Source organism: Streptopelia decaocto (genome assembly GCF_964273445.1).
Source record: "Streptopelia decaocto genome assembly, chromosome: 15".
Classification (NCBI taxonomy): Eukaryota; Metazoa; Chordata; class Aves; order Columbiformes; family Columbidae; genus Streptopelia; species Streptopelia decaocto.
Window position 1 is genome coordinate 10352562 of NC_138670.1, and position 25247 is coordinate 10377808.

A 25247-nucleotide genomic window follows, 5' to 3' on the forward strand; every position below is an offset into this window, starting at 1 on the left:
ATGGAGTCCTGACAGCAGGAGATGCTGAGCACGTGCCTCATGTCTCTGCCCTATTGAGAGTCACAACACAGTAAGTCGGGAGCGGGAGGACTTGACACTGCACTAAGTCCTTTCCCAGACTTGCACAAGTCGGTACAAGCAGATACTCCACAGCTGAGCATCGCCTAGAGAGGCCAAGGTCCAGTCCTTCCCTGCCTGTGAGGCTCCAGGTTCCTTTCCCTGTGAGCATCAAGCTGTACTGGTGGTGCTTTACCTATGAATTTCCTGGAGTAGGATCTGCAATCCAGGTTTCATTGCTTTCAAGTAAACAGGTTTTACCATTCATTTTTTTACCGTTGTTTTCAATCCCAAAGAGTACTCTGCTCCTTGCAACATGGAGCTACCTCAGTGCAAGATGATTTCATGCCAGTGTGGTAGTTTCATGCCAACAAGGAGATACATGAATGCTCAAATCTTTGTAGGCAGAAAGGGTATTTGTACTGAGGTATTATGGATGTCCTATCCCATAAATAACAAAAAACAAACCACCAACCTCTTACCTGCTTCTTAGAAGAAGGTGTTTTGATACCTAATTCTAGCAGAAAGCTTGTGACTACATAGTGAGCAGAGACAGCAGCTCCTGTGGGATGGTGATTTAGCACCTAAGCTGCTGAGCAGGGCAGAGCTGACGGTACCTCGCTCCGTGGCGCTGGGACAGTGTGGGCGGGAGCCTCTTTAGAGCAACAGGGAAACAAATTAGGGCCTGTGGGTATCGTGAGCTTGGAGAATGTGTGCAAATTGCATGAGAGCAGCAGGATATCTCTGAACCCCGGCTGGCGTTCCTCGCTGGTTTGTGATGGTAGGCTGTGTTAAAGAGCTGTAAGGTGCCCACCCAGTGCGTGGGGAAGGTCCCCACTGAAGTATTGCAGGATTTCCAGCACCATACACCAAGTAAGCTACGTTCCTTCTTGTTGATCCCGTCGTGCTTACAGCAAAGCAGGCTCTGATCATCTTCAGTCAAAAGGAGGTTTGGCTGCCTGCTCACCAAAGGGCTGAGTAGTAAATGACCTGCAGGCAGGGACAAATACTCATCATTTTTGTCAGGCCATAGCTAATGTCACTGCGTGGGACGGAGTAAACCACAGGCTTTCCAGAGCTTTGTAGACACCCTAATCGCCTTTGGCTTTAGTGAAGGTAGATGCTTCCATGCTTTCTGAGGATCAAGTCTGCCAACCCAGCGTCAAAGACCTACTGACACCATTATACGTAGGCTTTCAGTGAATTATTAGTTAGGCTTTTGGGGGGCCCTTCCAGTTAAAATGACAGGTTTCCCACTCTGTTTGGGAGGGGTACATGGCTTTGGGGAAAGGTGTGGGATCTGCTGAAGCTCCACAGTGACCTTTGGCCATTGGAGGGACAGTAGGTGCCCCAGGACTGAACATCCACAACTACTATCCAGTCTGTAATCTGTTGTAGATGGTCAGTCTCTTGGGGAAAAATCCTGAACATTCTGTGTAACTACAGACTCTGGCAACTCTTATCTCTGTAACAGGAGGGAACTAGAGAAGATGGTAACATGAGCAATCTTACAAGTGCCCTGATGTGTGAGGAGCCTGGATTCCCAGCGAGGAGTGAACAGCTCTGCAGAGCTGCAGGGGAGACGGCACCCAGGCAGGATCTGCAGCGAGGGCTCAACTTCCACCACAGAGAAAGCTACACTGGTCAAAACACGGCAATGCTGCGGCCAGAGCGACTCCTGTGTCGGTGGGATGGATGAAGGACATCACAGCTGCCAGGACCGGAGGCTGGTGACTCTCCTCTCTTCTCTTGCATTCAGCCCTCTTCCTCCCCCTGTGCTTGCCGTGCTGGCAGCTCTCAATTCCCTCTGCTGCTTTATCTCCGGGCTGCTTAGTTCCTTCTCCAGCATGAGAATGCTTTTAAGACAATCAGATTATTCTTCACAGCAGAAACTGGACTGTGTCAAAACGCCTAAAATATACCCTGAAGTTTATCGCTTCACTTAAAGAGTAAGAAAAGTTTCTTTCTATTAGTATCACATCACTTTGCAAATCTCCAATTCATGTAAACATTTGGTTCAGACCAGGTGCAGTGTAAATAGTGCAGAGTCTCAAGGGTTAACTCCTTTGCCCCCTTCTTTTTTTCTTAGTGGATCAGAGTTGGGTCCATCAGCAAGCTGGACAGCTGTTCCCCTCCCCATCTTGAAGCAGGAATCGTTGGAGAGGTTTCTCTTTTTCAAATTAATTTTTCTTGAAAAAGGAAAAGAGCCGGTTCCCTTCTGCCCCAACGGGCTCGTCCCCTTGCTGCTCCGGCCTGAACACGGGGGAGGGTCTGGCACTCCGCTTTGCGCCATAGCCACTGGAGAAGGAATAAGCAAGCTGGCTCCATTCCTTCGGGTGTTTGTCCATCAGCTGCTGGTCAATGACCCTGTGCATGTCATCCTGCGGCAGAGGGAGAGGAGACAGGTATTAGTGGCAGCTGATGCTCAAAGGGAGTTTGCGCAGGGACATGGCTGAAATTGGTGTGAAACGTGCTATGAATGAGATGGAGGAGGGATGATGGGAGTGGGGACAGGTCGAGCTCCCCAGCTGGCAGCAGGCTCAGCCTTGCTTGCTGCAGGGAGGCTCTTTAGTGAGCGAGGAGGGTAAATCACATAGTTCTGAGGGATAAATTGCTCAGGTAGCCTTGCAGAGGAGCATCACCCCACTTGGGACTCTGTGACACCCCTAAACTACGTTTTCTCTGCTGTCTGCAGCTTGCGCATGTCTCCTTTGCGGGAAGAAATAAATAAAGGAGAACAAATGCAGTTGAAAGCAAACTCCAGAAAATGTAAGGATGTCTGTCCTGAGCAGGTGCGTGTGTTTGCCATGTGGAGCAAGCAGGTGGGCACCACAGAGCCGCTTGCACAGCCGCTGTTCATAGGGCTTCTTTGGGGAAGGTGCTGCGGGGGGGCTGGAACCAGATATGGGCACACCAGACCCCTCCTGGGTTTTGCACCAGGCTTCCCAAAGAGAATGTGCTCGTTCCTTAGACCCGCTGCTTCCCCTGGAGCCAGCGGAGCGGTGGGAGCTCTCTGGCGGACAGCTTGCCATGAGCAACCGCACTGTGGTTCTGCAGATGTACCAGAAACGCTCTGGTTTCATCCGTGTTTGCAGCACAGTGAAATCGCTGTATACAAAATAATTAATTCTGTTGCCACTAATGACGTGCTAATGCATTCCTTAAAACCTGGCTAACCATTCTGCTAATTTTAAACCTTCAGATCCATTATTTCTGCTACAATTGCATATTTAAACTGTAGATTAGTGAAAACGTGTGTACCCAAACCAGTCCCACTGGAGAAATCAACTGTTCTCCAGTGTTTTGGTCCCTGATTAGGACTGGGGGCACTATCTGGTGAGAAGAAGGATAGTTTGGATGGGGTGTAGCAGTGGAAGTGCTGTTCATTCGGCAGTCGGTGCAGATGGAAGGGAAGGTGCTGCCATTGCCCAGTGGGTGCCCCGGCTGCTCTGTAGCTTGATGTGGAGTAAAACCAGCCAACTTGGACTGGAAATATGAACAATGGCTACTGACGTGTTGCAGCATTTTGTGCAGGGAAAAGGACTGACAGCCATGGCCAGGACCTGAATTTAGTATGGGGACTTGCCCTGGGCAAGCAGGAGGGTGCAGAGCTACGTGGACTGGGGAAGCTTTGGATCTTTTTGGAGCAGGGCTGGGAAGGGTAAAGACAGGGGGAGAGTTGAAGAGGTTAAGGTAAACAACAGCATTAGGGTGAAACAGGTTTCTAGAGGTGAAGCTGCCATGTGGAAATGTATAGGACTTGGAGTTTGAAGGCACCTCTTCTGGAAAATGAAACAGACATCCTGGCTCCAGCATGGCAGAGCTGTGTCACTGCTTAACTACATAACAAGGGATGAGTATGATTTATATATAGATGCAAAAATATTTTATATATATATATATATAAAAGTATAGTATGCACTACTGAGAGTGCACTGCATTCAGGTCCCTGTCTGTTTGATGCGTGAATCAGAGCACAGCGCTTGGCTGTGGAGATTTGGGGTATATATGTTAATACACAGCAAGGCTGGGGCAGAGCTGTGCTCCGGCCTTGGCACCGGACAGGGGTGCTGGAGTGGCTGGGGATGTGGAGGGAGGACAAACACCAGCAGGACAAGACCTGTCTGATAAACTGATCCCATAAAGCTGGGTAACTCAGTACCAGTGTGCTCTGGGAATGCCAGGCTTCTGCTCTTTGCAGGCTGAAGGAGGTGCAAATGGTGTGTATCATCTCTGTGAGCTGGAGCTGGGCCCCCTTGCATGGGAGAAGGGTTGAAGTTGCCCAGGGACACCTCGGAGGCTGGTGGCTGCAGGTCTCTGCTGGCATCGCAGCATTTTGTAACCTAATGGTGCCACTGCCGCTATTGCACTGAAGCTGCCGAGCTCTCAGAGCAGCAGCCCTCCTCGCCTCCAGCTCTGCTCCATGTTCCTCCCCTACTCCCAGTAATGCCTCTCCTGCCCCCGGTCAGATAATGATGAATACCAGTGGGGGCCAGACTAGGCATGGGGGCAAGGTGCACATCCACTCCTGTGCCAGGCTTGGATGCGCGGGATTTAGCTTCTGGTTTATATGATAGCCGGTATGATTATGTGCTTACAGAAAACTGTCATCTTGTTGATGGTCCTTGGTAAATTGCAGACTAGAATTGTGCAAGAGCAAAGTTTTATCAGATTAAAGCTTCCATTTATGCCCGGCTAAAGCAGAGAATCTCATCCCATTTTATAAGAAACATTCAGCTTTGCAAAATAGTCCCCAAAATACATAAATCACCTGACTTGTTTTGTGTCTCTGTGGTTGAGCTTCTGTTCTGGGAACATCAGGTGCTTGGAAACTATTTTGCTACCTCATAATAATACTTAAGGTCAGTATGTTGGAGACAACTTTCTGCAGTGCTAGTGAGCCTGATCCTCCTTTCAGAGAGCTGATGGGAGCAAGACTGGGGTTGCTGTATTGCTGCAACTGGACAACATAAAGTGAGAAAGCAAAAGCCTGTTGTTAGAATCCTAAGCTGGGGATATTCCAGCACTAAATACTGACTGTACTAGTAAATAGGTCTCAATGTATAGAACCCATCCAAACTGAAGCAGAGCTTGGATACAGACAGCTCCTATGCAGAGCACTGCATGTCACTTACTAAATCATGAGGCTGACAAGTAAAACCCCACTCTGCATTTCAAGTTTTCCAGGTACTGGATATGCCAAATACAGAGGATTAATGATATGTGTGCCTCAGCCTCGCTTTCCCCACGGTGACCTGGGGGGTTAACCCTCACCATGGGGTGTTGGATGCTGCCCCTGGCTGCGTGCTGGGGTGGCAGGGGTATCTGTGCAGAATATTGGTGAGTGATGGAGACCCCCTACTGGTCCCTCTTGTCAGATGATGGTGAGGACAAGGACAGATGTGAGTGATGGTGGCAGCGAACGGAACAGGTGAGGGGATGGCAGGTGCTTGGTGAAGGTGCAGGGAGCTCACCTCAAAGGCAGGAGGGGTGTACGACTAAAGCTGTTGGTACAGGAACTGAGAAAGGCCACTAGATCAGAAACCAAAGGAGCCAGATAGTAAAAAGCCCTGAGGAAGCAAACTGTAAGCAGGAGAAAGAAAAGAAAAGAGAAAGAAAAAAAGAGAAACGAAAACACAGTGGAGTTGAAACAGGAGCAAGGTTGTATGGGAGAGGTTTCTACTGGTCAGGCTGGTTAGCAGAATCAGGGTCTTGCACAGTGTGCAACAAAATACTATAACTGGTCTAGACCTAGACCTTTTCTCTTGTTTTCTGTTACAGTAGCCTCCCTTAGTGCTGGTTTCTGGGAGGAGACAGCTTGGTCCGCTTGCAAGGGCTCTCTGCCTCTACAGGGGTTTTCCCCACTGACCCAAGCAGAAGATCTTCAGGGCAGCCGCTCAACTGCTGGGGGTTCGGGGTTTTGGGTTTTTTTACCTTGGTGGAGAGCTGGGATTTTAGCTTCTCCATCTTGCCAGATCTTCCGAGGAGAGGAAAACAGTGCAGCTATACCACAAAACAATCACCACAACCTCTCTGTCTCCCAGCTTTCTGCTCCGTTATGGCAATGCAAGGACATGCTGTGCCTGCCCAGGGACACCTCTCACAGAGACACCTTCCCTCCCCAGGCCACAGCAGGTTACTCTGAAAAGCGCAGGTTACCTGTGCTCCACGCACCCGTGAGATACAGTTTGTTTCTCCGTTTGAAATGGCTAGTCCTGTATAATCAATTAACAGCTCACAGCTGAAAGGCTTTGTGCAGGGGAGGGCTGGGTTTCACCCCCCTGAGCATCACCGTGTCACTGGCTCCTGTAGAGCCAAAAGCAAATGCTCCTGTCTATGGGTGGCTGGGCTGAGAATGCAGCAAACCCATGGGGAGCAGGGCAAAGTCACCCAAGGGTGCCTCCTGGGCCACGTGCTGCCCAGAGCCTGCTGTGACGGAGGGCTGCTCACCTGCCAGGCCTCCAGCTGCTGCGAGAGGTTCACCTTCTGCTGGATGGCGTCCAGCAGCTGGCTGTTGAGGGACATCATGTCGATCTTGCACTTGGCCAGCTCCACCTCCACCGCGTTCTTCCTGGGGGAAGAGAGAGAAATCGAGGCATGTGACTTTTTGTTTTTGGAAGTGTTAAACATATACTGGAGGAGAAGTCAACAATTTCTTTCATTGGCAAGTTCCCAAATCTGAAGCTGTTCATTTCTGTTGTGTTCTGGACAACCTATTCACCTGAAGAGCGGGACGGAATTGTAGACATCATTACTATAAAACCAGCAGATTTCTGGTAAGTGCACTATGAAGAACAGAAAAAGGCAGATACGCTACTGTGTAAGGTAATATAGTGTGCCTGGATAATGTGCAGGATCTGCAATTAAAAACTGAGATCTAAAATGAGGTAGAATCTACAGATAAATATTTTTTTCCTTTTCTTCTCTTTACTAATGCATAGGAAAAGAAATGGTATTTTCTACAAAACAAATGATCTGTCTCTGATGACTTGATCAATAAGTTGCAATATAAACAAACAAACAAAAAACCCTCAAAGGGTACAACTCTGCTTTCAGTTTCCAAAGACTTTGGCTGAAGGAAGAATTGAGGAAGAAAGTTTATCACCGATACACTTTTTAAGAGTGACAAACTGTTAAAATTGTTTGAATTAAATACTATGCTTTTAAGTAAAGCTCCCAGTTTCAATGGGGTTGTGCTGCCACTTGGGAATGCTGCTGCATTTCTTGCCATCCATTTGGCAGCCACTGGGCCTGCAATGCCATGGCCAAGGTTGCCCCAAGCACCCTGAGTGCTGCTCCTGGCTAGTGGAAAGGAGCTGTCCTCTACAAAGGAGCAATTTCCAAAGCTGCCCAAGCTGGGAAATGCTGCTCACCGTGCTTCGGAGCACACAAGTGAGCACAAACCTTGAGTTTTCAATTAACTGCTGTGTGATGGGAAACTGAAACATGGCTTGCTGGGAACCACCTTTCCTTGCAAACATTTTCAGGAGAAATAATTGCATGTTATTAAGTGTAGCTAATTCATTGCCTCTTAATAGCTCCCTTGTGCTTCCCTGCAGAAGAGCAATTTGGGAATTTGTGTTTATATTCCAGGTAGTGGTTGCTTAACACCTCCTCTTCTAGGACCCTATTTTCCTATTGCTTCCCTTGTTGCCAGCATTCAGCTTCAAGCTAAAAATTTTCCATGCCAGATGTCTGCCTCAGGCAGCAATTTTATTTCTGTTCAGAGTTAAGGCTTTTTTTCAGGAGGGCTTTAACAAAAATGACTTAACCCTTGAGGTGCGAGGTGGGAAACATATGACGAGCTGGGAGCAGCCTGCTCAGTCTATGGAGAGACACTTCCTTTTGTAACAAGACGCTCTTGTCTGCTTTCACTTGCAGCTACTTTCTGCTCATTAATCACCCACCACTCACCCGTGCACACTTGTCACGTCCCTCTTTCTCTGGGATTCTGCCATGGCAGGACAGTCAGCCGTAAATATAAGTGCTTTGTCCCAGCAGGGTCATTAACCACCATGGAGAAGCTGTACCCTTCCACTCCTGGCTGTGGGTTTGAGCACCTTAAAGAGCTTTTTGTTGTGAAGCTCCCCATTGCTGCTTAGATATTACCAGGGGATTTATCACAGCAGCAGTGCGTTGCCATAGCCGCAGCAGAACCAGCAACCCACACGCACTGAAAATGTCAGAACCACCCCTCTTGCACCCGGCAGTGCAGCTGGGATGCTCCTGATTTTTGCCAACAGATGGAGGTGTTACAGAGGACAGGAATGGGAATTTAGTAGCTGGCTACCCAGGCAAGAGCAGCACAGATGATTGGGTCACTTAAAAAAATAAGAAGGGACTGTGCATGCTGATTTAGCTCCCCATATCTGCAGAGATGCAATGCTCTTATGCTCCAGCTCTTGCTGAGGGCTTGAGTATTAGGCATTTCCATAAGGAGATGGACTAGTGGTGTCCTGGCCCATCAGCTTATTGAAGAGATTATCAGATGTATACTTTCTACCTAGAGCACAGAGGGTGCATGTTTCTGCTCCTCTCCTTGGGGCAAAGCGTGCTCAGGGCAGTGTGGCAAGCCCAAGCACAGAGCTGGGGAAAGGGGCTATGGGGCAGCAAAACTGCACAGGTCTGCAAGGGGGATGGGGAAAATACAGTGGGAGAACTGAGAGGAAAATGAGAGAACTGCAGGACTGGAGATGCAAAAAAGACCCTGAAACAGGAAAGGAGAGTGAGTGAGCAGAGGTTAGGGAAGAAGCCCAAGCAGGGCTGTAATGGGGATGAGCAGGAAAGCAGAGTTGTGTGTCTGGAAGAGCAAAAGAAGAAAAATATGGCAAACAGGGCAGACCTAGTGTTTCCATTTGATTCCCTGCAGTCTTCTCCTTGTTGCTGTGACTCAGATCAGCACTGGAAAAACCCAGCCTGGAAGCATCTTGTGCTTAGGCATTCTGTAACTGTTAGCCCAGGCTGGTTCTGGCTGTTCATGCCACTTACTTGGCAATGGCCTCATCTCGGTCCCTGATGGCCTGCAAGAGCCGTTCACTTGTCTCCTTGTCTTCAGCAGCACCTCGCAGCCGGTCCCGTTCCTCCTTCAGCGTCGTCATTTCCACGCTCAGCAGCGTGACCTGTGGGCAGAGGGAAGGCGTGAAACCCTGAGTTACTCGGGTAAATTAACCATGAGTGGATGGAAAAATAAAAAGCCATGTGCGCCAGCCTGGAGGATGAGCTTCCTTGCTTGTAAGAGAAGCTGTATCTGCCGAGAGGGGGTTGTTAGTGCTGCTGCAAACCCCCGTGAAATGCGCCAGCTCACTCTGAGATGCTGACAGCACTGGTCTGAGCAAGGTGAATCACCAGGATGGCCTCAGTAATGTGCAGCAACAGCACCGAAAGCTGCACAGCTGTGTGGGGCAGGACCTGCCTGCGACTTTGCTGTCCCAATGGCTTGAAAACCACTATGGCTTCAGTGCTGAAATATTGCCCCTCTCCAGGTGGTTTGTCCTGTGCGTGCAACCTCCGAGTCTGCCTGTTGTATTCTGACCTTTCCAGGGTTAAATTATTGCAAACACCATTTAGCAGCAAATAAGATTTTCTGGAGAGAGGGCCATTGTGTCTCTTGAAGTAGTCTGAAGCTGAAGACAAAGGATGTGAAAACTCCCTTCAATGCCATGGAAGGTGTTACTGGCACATCTTACAACTTTAATTAGACTTTAAAATATGTGCAGAGTCTTAAATAGTCTGAGAGATGATGTATCGTTTTGGTCCTGTACAGAGTGAGTTAATAGGGTGTGAAATCACGCAAGGATTACATTAGCACAGCTTTGCAATATTTCATACACGTTTAATTTCTTTGTCTAGGGCACACACATGCTCTGTTACGCTACTCTACCACCTGGAAACCCTTCCAGCGTTTGACCCACCTCCTTTCTCTAAATACAGCTCAGTAGCACTTTAAGCCTCAAAGAAATCTTTAAATAGAGGGCAGACACTCAAAAAGGGCTCATCACATCAGCAGCGTGGGAGGATCTTCCGTTAGCGCAGCACGGCTGGGTCGGCGGGTGCGAACGTGCCCTGTCTGTGTGCAGAAGTTCCTCGCTGTGTGCTGGGGCTGCCAGAGAATCGGGGGGCTCTGCCCAAGCTGTGTCCCCCACAGCCCAGCATGGGATGCACCTCAGAATGATGAGGTGATGGAGAGCAGTGGTGGGAGCTCTGGGAAAGGTGCTGAGCACTTCTGCTGAAACCCCAGGGGACAGTGGATCAAGAGGCCCCCCAGAAAACTGTGTTTGTGGATAGGTTTGGGGTTTTAGCTGTTTTTGTCTGTGTTTCAGGTAAGAACGGGATGCCACAAAGGGAGGAAAGAGACCAGGCAGAAGGCATGAAATCACTTTCCAGTGTAGTCAGAGGCAGGGGTGATTCCAACATAGAGGTGGTCGCTCAAAATCTGTGAACAAGCCTCTAGTGGTCTCTGTCAGCATAGCCAAGTCACAGTGATCAAGCTCTCATGTCTCCTCCATCTCAGATGTGTTTAAGGGCAAGAGGCACCTGGGGATGGTGCGCAGGACTACGGCGGCATGGCCAGAGGAGTGTCTGGGCTCATGTCTCACTGGGGGCAGAAGTCTGGATGCTCAAAGGTGTCCCTTGTGGTGGCCACCTCGCTGAGAAGAGCAGTCCTCAAGGAGGGACGGGTGCCAGGGCTGCTCCCTCACTGCGATCTGCCTCTAATCAGCTGCTTTGTCAACAAGACTGTTTCTCATGTCAAACACATGCAGCCATCACTGCCAGGGGTATTTAATGATGCTCTCACTCTTTTTTTTCTTTGGCATCATGGTCAGAGGGCCCATAGCCCTACATCAGGCCATCAGACCCCAAGTTGTGCTGACTTTCTGAACAGGCATGTGTTTTCTTTTTTCTTCTTGAAAGGGTATGGCAAGAGAGCAATACAGCACTGCTGGCAAGACCAGCCAAGAGTGTTAATCCCACTCCCTGCTCCAATGCAGCTGGTGCTGCACAAGCAGCTGTGTCAAATGCTGCTTTTGCAGCAGCCTCCAGACCCCTCCAGTGTTTGGAGACTTGTCCTGTAGAAATAAGGATCACAAAGCATCTCCCTGCCTGCCTGTCTCCATTTGGTGATTTTGGCATAGGATCTCAGACACAGATGATGCTATTTTCAGTGCAGATGCAGTGTGATTTTGTGCTTTGGGTTTGCTGTTGGTTTCAGGGTTGGATCATTTGTTGCTGTTGACATTGTCTGTTCGCCCTAGTGTGTTGCCTGGTGACAGGTTTGCCATGATTAAGATTCTCTGGGTATGCATTTAGGAGAGTTTTGTGATGGTGCTGTGGAAGGAGGTGAACCTTGTGTCATGTACAGCAGAGCAGCACTGTTTTGTCCATCCAGTGGTTGCATATACCTCTTATGAGGGCTTAGTGCAAGAAAGATGGATCACACTGGATACCTTTGAGTTTTCACTACCCCATATCAAGCAGCCTTGTACTTTGGGCTTTTCTGCTGAGAAGAATTTAAGTGAAACAGGTTGGCTGAAAAGCAGACTGGGGGAAAGGTTTAAAGTTTGTCTGCTTGAGATTATGTCTGGGATGGGCCTCAGACAATTTGTCAAAAACTCTGGTCCTAAATGCATGAAGCCTCTGCAACTGGGTCTAACAGAGACTCCCTCATCCAACCACAACTGGCTCAAATCTTCCTGGGTTATTTATCACCTTGATCTGTTCCACAGAACGTATGTATTGGTGGAGGAATGCTGGTATTACAAGACCACATGCAAAGTGTGGGAATTGCTAACCTGGCTGTGCAGTCGCTGCAGCTCCTCCAAACTCTGCCTCAGTTTCCCCCGTTCTCCCTCCATTAATTCCCTCAGGGCTCGCGAATCCTCGCTTGTTCGCCTGATCTGTTCCTCTAAGGTGTCATCGTCACTTCGTCGAGAGCTCTGAGAGCGGGAGAGAAATCTCTTGCTCAGATTTCACTTTAAAAAAGGCAATTGCATTCATTTGATACAGATTTGGAATGGAGGATACAAAACAAGGATGAAGAAAGTGTGAATGTGACTTTGGTAGAGTTTCAGTTTTGTTCTCATATACCTCTGCAGTGGAAATGTGCTGAGCCAAGGGTAGTGTTTCTACACCTGATAAAAAGAGCATGCAGACATGTTTTCACCTTAGCATAAACCAAATTTACGGAGACCTACTGATCACTTGGAAACATATGGCTCTGTGTTTGTAGACCATTAGCAGGACTCCCTATTTTTTATTTAACAAATACAACTTCTTCTCTATGCTCAGCCCTCTTACCAGCTGCTACAGGTACCGAAATGAGAAGGGTGAGTACTCCCATGCAGGTCTGCGCTTGCAGGGTCTGCACTATCTTCTTCACGTCATCGCAAATAAGACACATTGGCAATGCAACCAGCTTGTGGGTGATGGATTGGGCCTGAATTGAGCCATTGCAAAAAGTGGGGTGTTTTCCTGTAGTTCTGCACTCCTGTGGGTGCTGAGTGGTCCTCCACGCCATCCCTTCCTCCCCAGCAGCCCCAGGGCCATACCCCGCAGTCACCATCGTGTGTCAGCAAAACCCTTCACCCATCAATGGATTTGAGTCTGGCAGCTCTTGCCAAGACATTTGCACTCAGTGTCAATTTGCGGGGACGGAACCTACCCATATTTGGATCACAATGTTTTGAAACACTATTGCTAATAAAGCAAGGTTAGAAAAATCATAAGAGAAATGACTGAACTGTGATGTATAAGACAATCTGCAATATTTCCATGTTGAAACTCCAACTTACCACCAATCTCAAAGAAAGCCTACTTTCATTAATTTTCCAGAATGACTCCCAGATCAATGACAGTTGCGATGAGCTTATAGTGGTCTGACCGCTGTGAACTGAAACCCCGTGTGCTGGCTTGGCGCTTGGCTGAGCATTTGAGACACACAGAGCAGGCTGTGCACCATGACAGCCCATCTCTGTGGATCACAGAGGTTTTCTCTGAGACCAGGGGCTTTGGGATCCAGCAGGAACCTGCAGCAACCTCCGTCACCTGGGCAAGGGGACATGCACAAGCCAAGGTCTCCCTGTGCCGTCAACTTACCGTGGAGTCTGCTCCATCCAGCACATTTTGTATCAGTCTTTTCAGCTCGCTGAGAGCTGCCCGTAGGCTGCCGGCTGGGACATCTTTGGCTGATGAGGTTTCTGAAGACTCATCCATGGAGGAGTCTGTAGAGACTGCTGAGTCTGCGCTGTCGTTTCCTCTGAGGTGGGAGCAGAGATATCGCACTTGGCAATAAGCTTCCCAGAGCTGCAGCCTCAGCTGGAATGAGAGAGCCTGGCATTAGCCTTGGCACATCAAGACCATGGAGATCCTTTTTCACAGTGAAGTGGGGCATGTGATCACCCAACCTCACAAATCTTTGTCTTGCTTGCTATGTTAGTTTTGAAATGGATATAGAGATTTACTTTCATATGGTCAGAAGGGTGTTGATACCAGATCTGAGACAACAACCCCAATTTTCTGGCTTTTGGTTCAGCTCCAAATGCAGATCAAATGCATTAAACTCCCTCTCTCTCTGGGGCTGGCCACAGAGGTCCACAGGCTTTCCCATGGGCTGGAGGGCAAATACCTGTTCTCGTTCTTGTTCCAGCTCCTCTGCCTCCATGCTCTGCTCTATCTCGGATAGCAGGGACGTGCTGGTCGTGTTGAAATTTTGGAGACTTTTCTCCTCACTGAGCTCTTCTACTTTCCCCTGCAGCTGCCGGTAGGACAGCCGCACCTCCTGGAGCTCCAGCTGGCTTTGGTGCAGCTTGCAAAGAAAGTCAAGGAATTTGTCAAGGAAGCAGGAAAAAAAATATTAGTGGAGGTGATACAGACTGGATGAATCGCTTGGCTTGTGACGTAGCAGAGAGGGAGGAATGGGTGTCATGAAAGAGGGTTCCCAGCCAGGAGGGAAGTACTCTTGGCCGATATTGCTATTTATTGGAGCTTAGTAATCTCCAAGCATCGTTGGACACTGTTTAGACTCCAGAAAGATAAAAATAGCAGGTTAATCAGCACCAAAATGAGGAACATTGTGAAGATGCTGGGACTGATTATCTTCCTGGTCAATCTACCCCAAACCATGTCTTTTACTGCATTTCCCCCTTCTTCCCTGTCCTGTTGCTGCCTCCTCACCTGCAGGTCCTTGTCATGGCTTTGTCTCTCCAGGATGAGGACTCGGTCCTGCAGCTCCTCCACGGTTCCCTGGAGCAGGTCGTTCTCCTCCATCATGGCACTAAGGCGATGCTCCAGCTCCCGCTTTCTGTCCGTCAGCATTTTGATCTGCGGAAGAAAGTGAGGCGGTGTCGGACCCTGCACTTTCCAAGGAGCAGAGAGGAGGCAAATCACATTCCCAAGAGATGAAAGAGCAAAAAGCAAGAGTATGCATGGAGGTATTCTGTACCTGTATGAGAAGAACTGTATGTATGTGTGTGGTTTAAAGCTTAGGAAGGCTCTGAAAGGAACCTCCTCTTTCCCCAGGCTGCATGGGCAGCTCCAAAGGGGCTGGGTGTGCGCTGCTAGGAAGCCAGGGAGAAGGCAGAAATGTCCACATGGATTAAGTGGAGACCAGCCCTGCCCACCCCTTGTACCTTAAAATTTACAAGACTGGGCAAAACTAGTCACTTCTCCTGGTTGGTACTCATGTGAGCATGGTCATATTTTCTCCTGTATGGGTGCTGGAAACCACAGGGTGAGTCGGTGGGATCCTGCCACAGCACCGCCCATCTGCTGATCTTAATTGCTGCGTGTTCGCCAGGGATTTTTCTGTCTTTTTACTTGTGAAGACTCCTATCTGTGCCATGCTTATTTTTAGTTTCCCTTTAAAATTGGTTCATTTCTTTTAATTGTCACGGGCAGTAATTTCAGGTGAAGAGGGACAATGTGCCAAGCAAAACCTCTCAGTTAGCTGGGGACAGTGCAGAATGAATCAGCACTAGTCAAGGTCACTTTTTGTTTAACCAAGAAAATGAAGCCTTTTCCCAGACCAGTACACACAGGTCCTCTGGGGACTGGGTATGCCATTTACCAGTCCAGTATAACCCTAAATATTCCCTATGGCCTCCTTTCAATTGATGGACCATAGATACTTCCCACTACTTTCTTGGCTTTTTGGGGACCTTTTCTCTTTTGCTACTTTCCAAGTTGCTGGAAAGATTTGGCTGCATGAAGAAATATTAGCAAAGTGTGTGGACTTGCTATTTCTGCAGGGTAAGGGTTGTTGTAGGTATCAGAAAGCTGTTTTTAGGTGACTAATGGTTTCTGAGATGTCTCTTCCCACCACCATCATGATTTGTGTGGGTTGGAGAAAAAAGAGTGTGAGAAAAATAAGAGGTATAACACAGAGATTGTATCCAGAGTTCATATTTGGTATCCAAACCGGTAATGAACACCCTGTGAATAACCATCTAACAGAAAAAACATTGCTCTGCTGCGGGCCCTGGGCCATGGGAAGGACACAGGGGGAAAAGGATTTGGAAAGCAAGAGGCAGGAGGGGGGTGAGAAGGCAAGGTGAGGCATGCATGGTGACGAGCATGCATGATGACAGCGATGCACACTCTGGCAAACCCTTTCCCAGCATCCATACTTACTTCAAGGACCTGCTGCTCCACACCAAGGGGAGGGGAAGAAAAGGCGAGGGACCAGCAGGGAGCAGGTGGGAGTGGGAAAAAAAGAAGAAATTGAGAGATTTTAGGAAAAGCTCTTCCAGACAGCTTATAAATAAAAAAAGTGGTAGGATAATAGAGTTGGACACCTTCTACCCCTCTAGTTCCTGCATATGTGGTCCCTCAGTGACCCTCATCAGGGAAGGAAAGAGGAAGGGAGGTAATATCATTCCTGTTAATAGACCAGAGCTAAAACAGGCAGGGGCTCCTTGCCTTCCCACGTGCAGGGCTCAGAAGTAGGAGAGGATTGCTGCTTTCTTTGCAAGCATGACAAACAGAAAAAAAAACCAAACCAACCTTGCAGACCTTCCCACCATGCCCCAGAGTTTAGCCTGTACTGGGCAGCAGTCCTGCAAGAGCACAGCCATGTTTTAGCTCCTGGAAGACCCTCATCCATTCATTTTGCAGGTGTGCTTGTGACTGAGGTTGAAGCTGGCGATGTCACCCCAGCCAGCCCTGGGTTGCAGCAAAAATTCTTGCTGCGGGAGTCCTTTGCCCCACAGCTGCCATCCTGGCTGCCTTTTAAAGGAGCAAGGCTGAGCGCAGGAGACTCACCTCAGCCTGGAGACTCTCGAGCCGCACGATGTGTTGGCTGCTGGAGGAGTGTTTCTCCCGAAAGTCCTCCCGGAGGGTGTGGACCTGCAGGGAGAGCTGCCGCTCCACCTCCGATGCCTGCAAGGAGACACCAGCTGGCGTTACCCCAGGGGGTCGTTCCATGGAATGAAAGCAGTTCTCTCCTCCCACCCATGGGAAGATCTGCCCCAAAATGACTTTTGTGCAAGCCCTAGTTTTGGCAGAAACTCTGGAGCCTGCAGAGTTTGGATGAGGGAACAGCTAATCCTGAACTGATGTTGAGGAGAGCAGCCATTTAGACCATGTTGATTTTCTCTGTGGGGAGCCAAAGGGACACAGCCCGTAACTTTCTTCCATTGCAAAATAGCATGATGACTCCCATGCCCTACAGGGAATTTAATTTTCTTCAAAAATAGTAGCCTGATTGTGGTTGAGGAAACCAGGCCACTTGCAAAGGCAGAGGCCAGGGAATCACCACAGACCCCAGGAAACACTGTTATTAAATTTACACTTTCTAAGCCTCTAAACATCTTTGGCACAGCTCTAAAATAACAAGTGCTCTTTGCCTCTGATTTCTGGCTCCCATCAGGGCCAGACGGAGAAGCATTCGCTCCAGAGGACCGTCAGCGCGGGATTGCCGGGCTTGGCCCTTGTTCCCATTCCAAAGGAGTGATGCCCCATTTATGCGGGTGTTTTGAGGACAGGGGAAAGGCCATTTCTACCTGCAGCATCCAGGCTGCAGGCAGCCTATATAAATGACAACTTAGACACATTAACTACTCTCCAGACAGCTTGATGGCTGATTTTTACATGGTGAACATGCTTGTTTAGGCTTGTATGAGAACATAGGGTTTTCATGACAAATCCCTAATGAGACAGCGCAAATGGATGTTTTTCTATTTAATTAGCTTCCATCAGGTTCCATTACACGTAGGCACAGACTTCCCACTCTAGCAAATTAGCTGCAAGGGAATTGATCCCCCTCAAGAGGCAAATGCCATCAGCGGCCACAATGCCTTCAACAGGGAGGTGAGATGGGAGGGAGAGACGGGGGCAAGAGATAAATCACAGAATGTCAGGGATTGGAAGGCACCTCAAAAGCTCATCCAGTCCAATCCCCTCACCGGAGCAGGAACATCCAGATGAGGTTACACAGGAAGGTGTCCAGGCGGGTTTGAATGTCTGCACAGAAGGAGACTCCACAACCTCTCTGGGCAGCCTGGGCCAGGCTCTGCCACCCTTACTGAGAAGAAGTTTCTTCTCAAATTTAAGTGGAACCTTTTGTGTTCCAGTTTGAACCCATTAACCTTTGTCCTACCATTGGTAGGAGCCTGGCTCCATCCTCCTGACACTCACCCTTTATATATCTGTAAACATTAATGAGGTCACCCCTCTGTCTCCTCTTCTTCAAACCAAAGAGACCCAGCTCCCTGAGACTTTTCTCATAAGAGAGGAAAACCCGCATTGGGGTCAGTGGCTGTGGGCAGGTTTGGGAGAGCACCCTTATGTCTGGCAAACATGGGTCAGGATTTGCTTCAGAGTGCTCTAGCTGACAGAGCCCAAGGCAGCAGCTCCACCAAAAGATGCAATGACTTTGCTCCAGCAGCTTGTGACCTGAGGACTGAGCACACAGACCCAGCCTGAGCTGCCCACAAAGGCAACACTACACTCTTTTAAAAACGGTCCCTTATTTTGCACAGTATACAGCAAAACAACCCACAAAAGGCTGTTCTGGCTCCATCAAGAGGAGGGAACTGTGGCTGCCCCCAACACCACTTGCTTGCAGGGGCAGCAGAAGATGGAAGCGTGGCCACCAAAATCAGCCAGGGTCTGGCCACCGCCTTCTGGAATGAGAAATGGTTTCCAACAGTATCTTGTCTACCAATTGGTTTTTAGTTCCCTTCTTATCCTGGATTAGCATAACTGATCTTTTCCTCTTCTTCAAAGGCTCACATCAGAGGTCTTTGCATATCACACTCACCTCATCTAATTTAAAAAAGCTTCCTTGCATGGGCAGAGTACACAAAATATAATGATAGCACAGCACTATTGGAAAGGGTTAGTTATTTTTCTTCTCTTAAGCAGCTATGGATTTCAAAGCATCCTGAGCAGCTATTAATTGGTGACACTAAAGAAGATGGATGGATTGTGCTTTTTTTGAATGATTCACTTGCTTTTGTAAAGACTGCTGAAACATCTTCATGCTGAAATACTCCGCAGGAGCTGTCAAGGATGAAAAAGCACCAGATGAAAAGCATCGAAGGATTTTGCCTGCAAGATGCTGACCACACTCCCAAGGAGCATAAGTGGTACCAGATGAGGTGACACACCGGTATTTGACGGTTAACTGTATAACATAATTTATATGCTAGAACAATTCTATGTATAGACAGTGAAAATGTATAATACAGCAGTAGGAAACAAGGGAGTGTTAATTGCAGTGTAAAAATCCCTGGTAAGACAATATATAGCTGGTGTTGCTAGTTCTGGTTCTCATGCTCAGATTGGAGCAGGTGAAGGGATGGGCTGCAAAGGTGATCCAGATCACGAAAAGTCTGTTATATGAAAGAAGACTAAAAAAGGATGGCGTGTTTTATCTCATGCAATGAATGCTGAGAGAGGACTCCCTATAAATACATCACGGATAAGGACACAGAAGGGAGAAGCGCTATTTAAGTAGAAGCACAATTTTGGCAAAAAGAATTGTGTGAATAAACTGGATAAGAGTACATTAAGGCTGGGAATAGGAAGATTTCTACTTTTCAAGGAGCTGCAGTAGGATTCCTCCTCCTTCACCATTACAGCAGGAGAAATGGTGGCAAAAATTAATCTTATGGTGGAGCTGGATCACTTTATCATGCAGTTTCTTTCAGAGGGCTACCTACAACAGAAAGGAAATGAATTGACCTCAAAAGTCTTTTCCAGTACTAGACTGCTTGCAGGACTGTAAGGTTTGTATTTACCAGCTTTAAATTATCATCTGGAATTTATCTACTTGGTGCTCAGCTTATACACTCACACACCTTGTTCCTGCTGTTATAGCCCACATCGAGGGAAGAAAGGACTCACGTATTGTTAGTGTTTAGGGCCCTAAAGCAAGGCAGGATGTCACAGTGTCACCTCAGCATACACCATTCACATCCTATCTCATGCAGTAAAGTAAAAATAATACTTTCTTTAGCCTCATACAGTGTCGAATATTCTCTCTCACCAGCCGTTTAAAAGAAGTAAACAGAAATGATGGTATCATGTGTTTCCCTCTACAGGAGAATGAGAAAAAGTCTCCATCCAGTTCTTCTAGACAGGGAAATGGCTGATGCTTTTGGTCTCACCTTTGCAAAGATTTGATTTTTTTTAGACGTGAGACAAAATCTTCTGAGCTGAGCCCTGGTCATGGAAACCCCCTTTTCATGCTACATTTGTTTCAGAGGTTATTAATACTGCTGCTGAGCTATCCTTTCTAATTGATTATAAACTCCAGATTTTAACATCAATTGGCATTATTTTATGGAAAGCTACCTTGACAGTCTCTGATATTTGTCAGGCTTTGTGGTGTATTTTCATACAGCGTCTACTTGGGTTCTCCACACTCCTTTACATGTGTGCATGTATACATACGTGTTTTAACCCATGAGCTCACTACTGATTACTTCTAACACGCTCTTTTCCTTAGTGTTACCAGAAGATGTAACATTCTATCTGCATTTTCCCTTCATTGCTCAAATAAGCAATGGCTTTTGTTGAAGCGAATTTCTTCTGCCTCAGCCAGTCTGGCTCCACTCTCATTATGCAAACTGTAGGGCTTTCTCTTCCCCATCAGTGTTTTCCTAAACATTAAAAGCTAAAATGTTTTGTGGCTATGTCAATCATTTAGTGATGCATTGATTTTGCTACAGAGAAGTAATATTCCTTCCAGAAAGGCAGACATATATCGCCCAACATCGTAACTTTGCTCTGTAGTTAAGAAAGAATTAATTTCCTGGGTATAGGCAAATTAGCCAACACAGCCACCAGGCAGGGTTTGAAACATATCTGCAAAAGCATAGACATCAATTCACAATTAGATATATTCAATCAACTGTGAGATCTGCTTCCTGGACTTCAGGCAAGGTTTAGATGAGATTTGGGCAGGGCAAGAAGAAAACAAGAGCAGGAAGACATTTTGGCCTCTGCTCTAATTAAAAGCCTTTTTCATTGCAAACCTGATTAAGTTGCTCTCGTTATTAATTCTGAAATTCTAAGATACCCAAAACTATATATGCAATTGAAAAATAGAGCTTGCCAGTTACAATAACTCCATGAGGTTTAACATCTGGAATATACGAGCAATAAATAAATAAAATAAAGATAAATTGAAGCACTGACACTCCTGCAAAGAGGCGATCGTGGAAATGTTTGGGATGGACTGTGAGAAATGAATAGGCCGTAGGTCAGTCTCATTCAAAGAAAATCCTCTTTGGGGGAAGATTTGCTAAATAAAACCAACTGCATACAAAATATCCATCTCTAAGTCATGTCAGAAACAAAAGGAGAATGGCAAAAGTTTAATAGACTGTAGCTGGATGAAGAAACCAATGTTTCCATACAATTTGCTTCTACAAACAAGATGATTCAAATTTAACAAAGGATATTGAAGATATTATTGCCTAAAATAGCTAAGAAAGAGAAGTCCTAATTAGTGCTAAATTTGTAACACTCAGGAGAGCGTGTTACCCCTTTATTAATTTGCCAACAGCTGAGTTCGAGGGACTCCCTGTTCCCACTGTGGCTCCATTAACACTTCAAACCACTAATTGCTGCCTCCCCTGGCTTCAGGTTCCTGGATTCCCAGCTCTTCTCTGGGAGGAAAATACATTTGGCTACCAAGTCGCAAGCAAAGGAGGAAAAACCAAACATCTTGCCTTAGAATAATTAAAATCAATACATCAATCTGGCTGCTGAGGACTGGGACTGCTGCCCCACCACCGCAGCCAGCACCCCGGCTCCCCTGTGCCCGCCGGCTGTGCTGGGAAGCCCAGTTTTCTGGGTTAACTGACCCATGCCAAGAAAGAGGTGAGGCCATGGCTGTTTTCCAGCCTTTGGCACGCTGGTGCCATAAGCAACCATCTATATTTTGCATACCTTGAGGTTGCCCAGTTTGGGAATCTTTGGGAGATTTTTACCAAAGCTTTTCATTCAGGTCAACTTCAAATTGTTACTTGAAGCATAAGTCTATCCAAGAAAGTGCTTTTGTAGTAGTGGCGCTTGCCTTTTGTCACCCTTTGAAGGCTTCAGTTCACATTTGGTGATTTATGCACACAGAGGAGGGATTTCCCTGATGGACAGTCCCTGGCATGTGGCACCATCAGCCCCATTATGGCAACGTCACCACACGTGGGGAGAAGAGCCATGGCCAGACGCCCACCCAGCTGCTCTCTCAGACCCCTTCCTCAACAAGACGGGGAAGAAAATAAGATGAAAAAGCTCATGGGTTGAGATAAAGACAGTGAGATCATTTATCATTAGAGGAATTAGAGGTAAAAACACCTTTGCAGTGTTGCAACAATGCCGCTTCAATTTGGTGCAAGGAGATTTTTTTTGTGGTTGATGTCCTCAGTGAAGTTTGTGAAGGGTGTGCCATGAGCACATATTTTAAGGACAGTTCTGAAATACATGTATCACCACGGTGAGCAGTTAACGTTTATTCAGTTTAGGTGTCTGGGCAGCAGGGCTGCGGGACCGCTCTGAGGGGAGGACACAGCTGGTTCAAGCCGGTTGCAGCTCAGCTCCCCTGAGGGGCACAGCTGCGCATGGCATCAATGCCTCTGGAAAAAGGTACTTAAGAAAGGACAAAACACTGTCTGGCAGCGATGAGTGAGGTAAAAAATGTGAGAAACAGCCCCGTGAGCACCAAGCTTCGAGGAGGAGGAGGAACCTGGTTAAGCCTTCTCCACAGGACCTGTTCCCACCGCTCCCCAGTGCAGCGCAGGACGTGGGAGCTGGGGAGCGCTGTGTGTCATGGCCAGGGCCTGCATTGTCCCCATCTCTGCCAAATGATGTGGTGGGGCCAAATCCTTCTCTCCTTGCTTCATCCCTCGCTCTGCTCCCGTCCAGCTGTGGGGAAATTAAACTACACAAAGTACGTAGCAGCTTTGGTCCTGGTGTGAGAGCTGCCACTGCCTGAAGAAGCTGTGTGGAAAAATGAGAATTCAGGAAATCTGCAATACTTCCAAAATATTTTGGTTGTAAACATCCAGCAGAGACCAACAACATCGACCGCATGGGATATTTTTAGAAAAAATTGATTTTTAAGACTGGAAAAGTGCTAGGATAGTGCTATGTAATATATACCTGTCCAATAGCTATAAGCAGACTGGCACGTGGATTAAATACCAGGAGCTGGAGTGAGAATATCTGCTCAGCTTTTGCAGGTAAGATTTACTTCCTAACACAGGTTTCTTTCTGCTCAGGAACATTCTTTGCAACCTGCCATAGCTCCTGTCAGCCCTCTCCTCAGTGTTCTTGGTTTTGACCCCCAGACAACTGCTGCTTCATGTAGGTAAGATCTGCGAGGCGACCACAGTAAGGACATGCAGCATCCAGCTCTTCAGGCTTCACTGAGGGCCTGGCATGGGAGTCATACATCTATGTGAAACTGTGAGCTGGATATGGCACCCTATCTCCCTGCCTCTGTCACCCTTTCCAGTGTAATTCAGGCAAATTACTTCATAGCTGGCATTTCATGCCTTTATACTACACACCTTCAAACACTCAGCTACCTGCAACGGTCTTTACACTCCTGCAGGTCTCCTCCTGGTTATTCCTTCTCTTTTCCTACTCAGAGCATCCAAGAAGTCCATATGTGCTTAGACAGAAGGGTCTGATTTTGTGGCACACTGCCTGACCTTTGTTACAGCTGTACAAGTTGATGAGCCTTCCCTTCAGTGGGAAACGAGGTGATGTAGAGCACAGGCCAGTGGATTTGTTGGGAGGTCCTTTGCTGACAACAGGGGGTGGACAAATGAGGAAACAAATGAACATTTTTATTAGCACAAAATGGATCTGTCAAGAAAAAAAGATAATCAAAGATTTAAAGGATAAGGATTTTTAATTGCCAAAGAAGGAGTCCGAGTAATGGAAAAGAGGCACTGGAATTACTCTTTTGTAAACATCAGGCTCAGGAAACATTACTGAGAACTGTAGCATTAAACCTACTCCAAGAGGACTCTGTGAGACAAAGGACAACAGTCACACCTTATGCTAAGATCTGCACTACTACCACAGTCATGATTCCTACTTAGCATGTCCTTTGACCTCACTCCTATTTACCTGAGTTTTACAATAAACCAAACCAAAAACCTAAATAATTTCTTCCCAACACACCCCAGAGCAGTGGGATCTTGTGGCTGGCAAAGAGTTAATGCCCCATCAGCTCAGATGCCTCACACCTGGAGGCAGAGGCCAGTGGGAGCTGGCTATAAGAGGGAACAAGGAGCAGCTGTGTCTCTTTTGTGTGAGCGGCTGGGCTTGCACCTGTCCCTTGAAGTGGAAAAGTGTTAGACTGGAGATGTTTAGCCCTTTCTTAGAAACCTCCACAAACCCTGCACCTGCTCAGTCTGAAGCTGGATTGCCTGTTTAGGGGGATGAGAAGTTTGCACTGGCTGATCTCTGTTGTTTCCCATGTTTCTCAAGGCTGGAGGTGCTGCTGGAGATAACTACTGTTAATACTCAGACACAATAAGGTACTGCTACTATTTTTTTTTCTCTAAAAATGTCCTTGAAAAATCCTTTTAATAGGGATAGTAAACTTTTGCTGCATCATTAAGCAAAGCGTGAAAGAGTACCTACTAAAGATTTTTCTGGCAATTGAATTGGGTTTTTTTTCCTTCCCACAAGGCTAGCTGATATATGATAAAGAGTTCAGAAGGCAAATATCTGAATGCTTTGCAAAGGGCTTAGAGCAATGAATGCAAAATGGTGGTCTTCATCTTGTTTTTCAGTAAGTGCTAACTTGGATAGCTGTTTGGCTGAGGCCAAAACCCATTAGCTTAGGCTAAATGATTTGATGGGATTAGGATCTGTGATTTAGAACAGAAGCAAAGGCAGTTGTGTACCATGTGGGGGCAACTCTAGCTGGGTGTAATGCCTCTAAGTTCATTGTTTGAATGAAAGAAATGTTTTCACAACTGGATGTGGGTTGTGCACGTGGTTTAGGAGGTGCTTAAACACGACCCTCTGTGTTTTTTGTGGTTTATTCTTGACCAAAGCGTTTGGCTCTTGTGGAGAGGAAAATACAGTGTGTGGAAAAATGAGTCAGCCTGCTTCCTGTGGGAGGGCCTGCCGGAGGCTCGCTGCTTCGAATGCTGCAATAAATTAGCACTGGAGATAACTCAGAGGACAAAGTGTGCCTGGAGGACACACAATGCTAAGTAGTGCACACAGTGGCTCTTGCTCTCTGTGTGCAAATCCTGCTTGCAGAAGGAGTGTAGGAGATGAGGCAGCTTTGCACAGTGGCTCCCAGCACTGGTGTCTGTTATGAGGTTCTCAATGTGAGGCTTGTTGGCAGCAACTTGGCTCCTGGTTGTTGAGAGGGAATAGAGTAATAAAGTGTAATGCTAGCAGGCTCTCCTAGTTCTGTGTCGATGCTGCATGTGACCTTGAATGAAGCATTTGTTCCTCTGTACTTTAGTTACCTATTTGTAAATGGAAGCAGAAAGGCTTATAGCTTAAATAGTCAAGCCTGGTTACACTAAAGTGGAGCTGAGAGGAGCTACCGCATTAATTTCAGGAGAGCACAGCTTGGGTCCAGTGTGTTGGGAGGTGGTCTGGGGCTTTCAGGTTAAAAAGTCTGTTGTTCCCCCCACACCTGTGTGTGAGACAGCAGGTTCTCAAGTTTTGCCTTGGCTGGGCAGAGGGAACCACTACAGTTTAAAAGCTGG

The 25247-nt window shown here is 47.3% G+C and overlaps 1 protein-coding gene across 1 annotated transcript in view; it reads right to left on the reverse strand.

The window, feature by feature from the left end:
• Window positions 1-2164: 2164 nt before the first annotated feature.
• BICDL1 (BICD family like cargo adaptor 1) overlaps window positions 2165-25247 on the reverse strand; it is a gene marked incomplete at its 5' end in the record, with an annotated part of 45335 nt that continues 22252 nt past the window's right edge. Inside the window, 8 exons of the mRNA XM_082066242.1 lie at window positions 2165-2438; window positions 6508-6628; window positions 9046-9176; window positions 11847-11990; window positions 13150-13368; window positions 13679-13858; window positions 14227-14373; window positions 16312-16428. Coding sequence (XP_081922368.1) covers window positions 2238-2438; window positions 6508-6628; window positions 9046-9176; window positions 11847-11990; window positions 13150-13368; window positions 13679-13858; window positions 14227-14373; window positions 16312-16428 — 1260 coding nt within the window. The 3' untranslated portion in view covers window positions 2165-2237. The remainder of the gene's footprint in view (window positions 2439-6507; window positions 6629-9045; window positions 9177-11846; window positions 11991-13149; window positions 13369-13678; window positions 13859-14226; window positions 14374-16311; window positions 16429-25247) is intronic.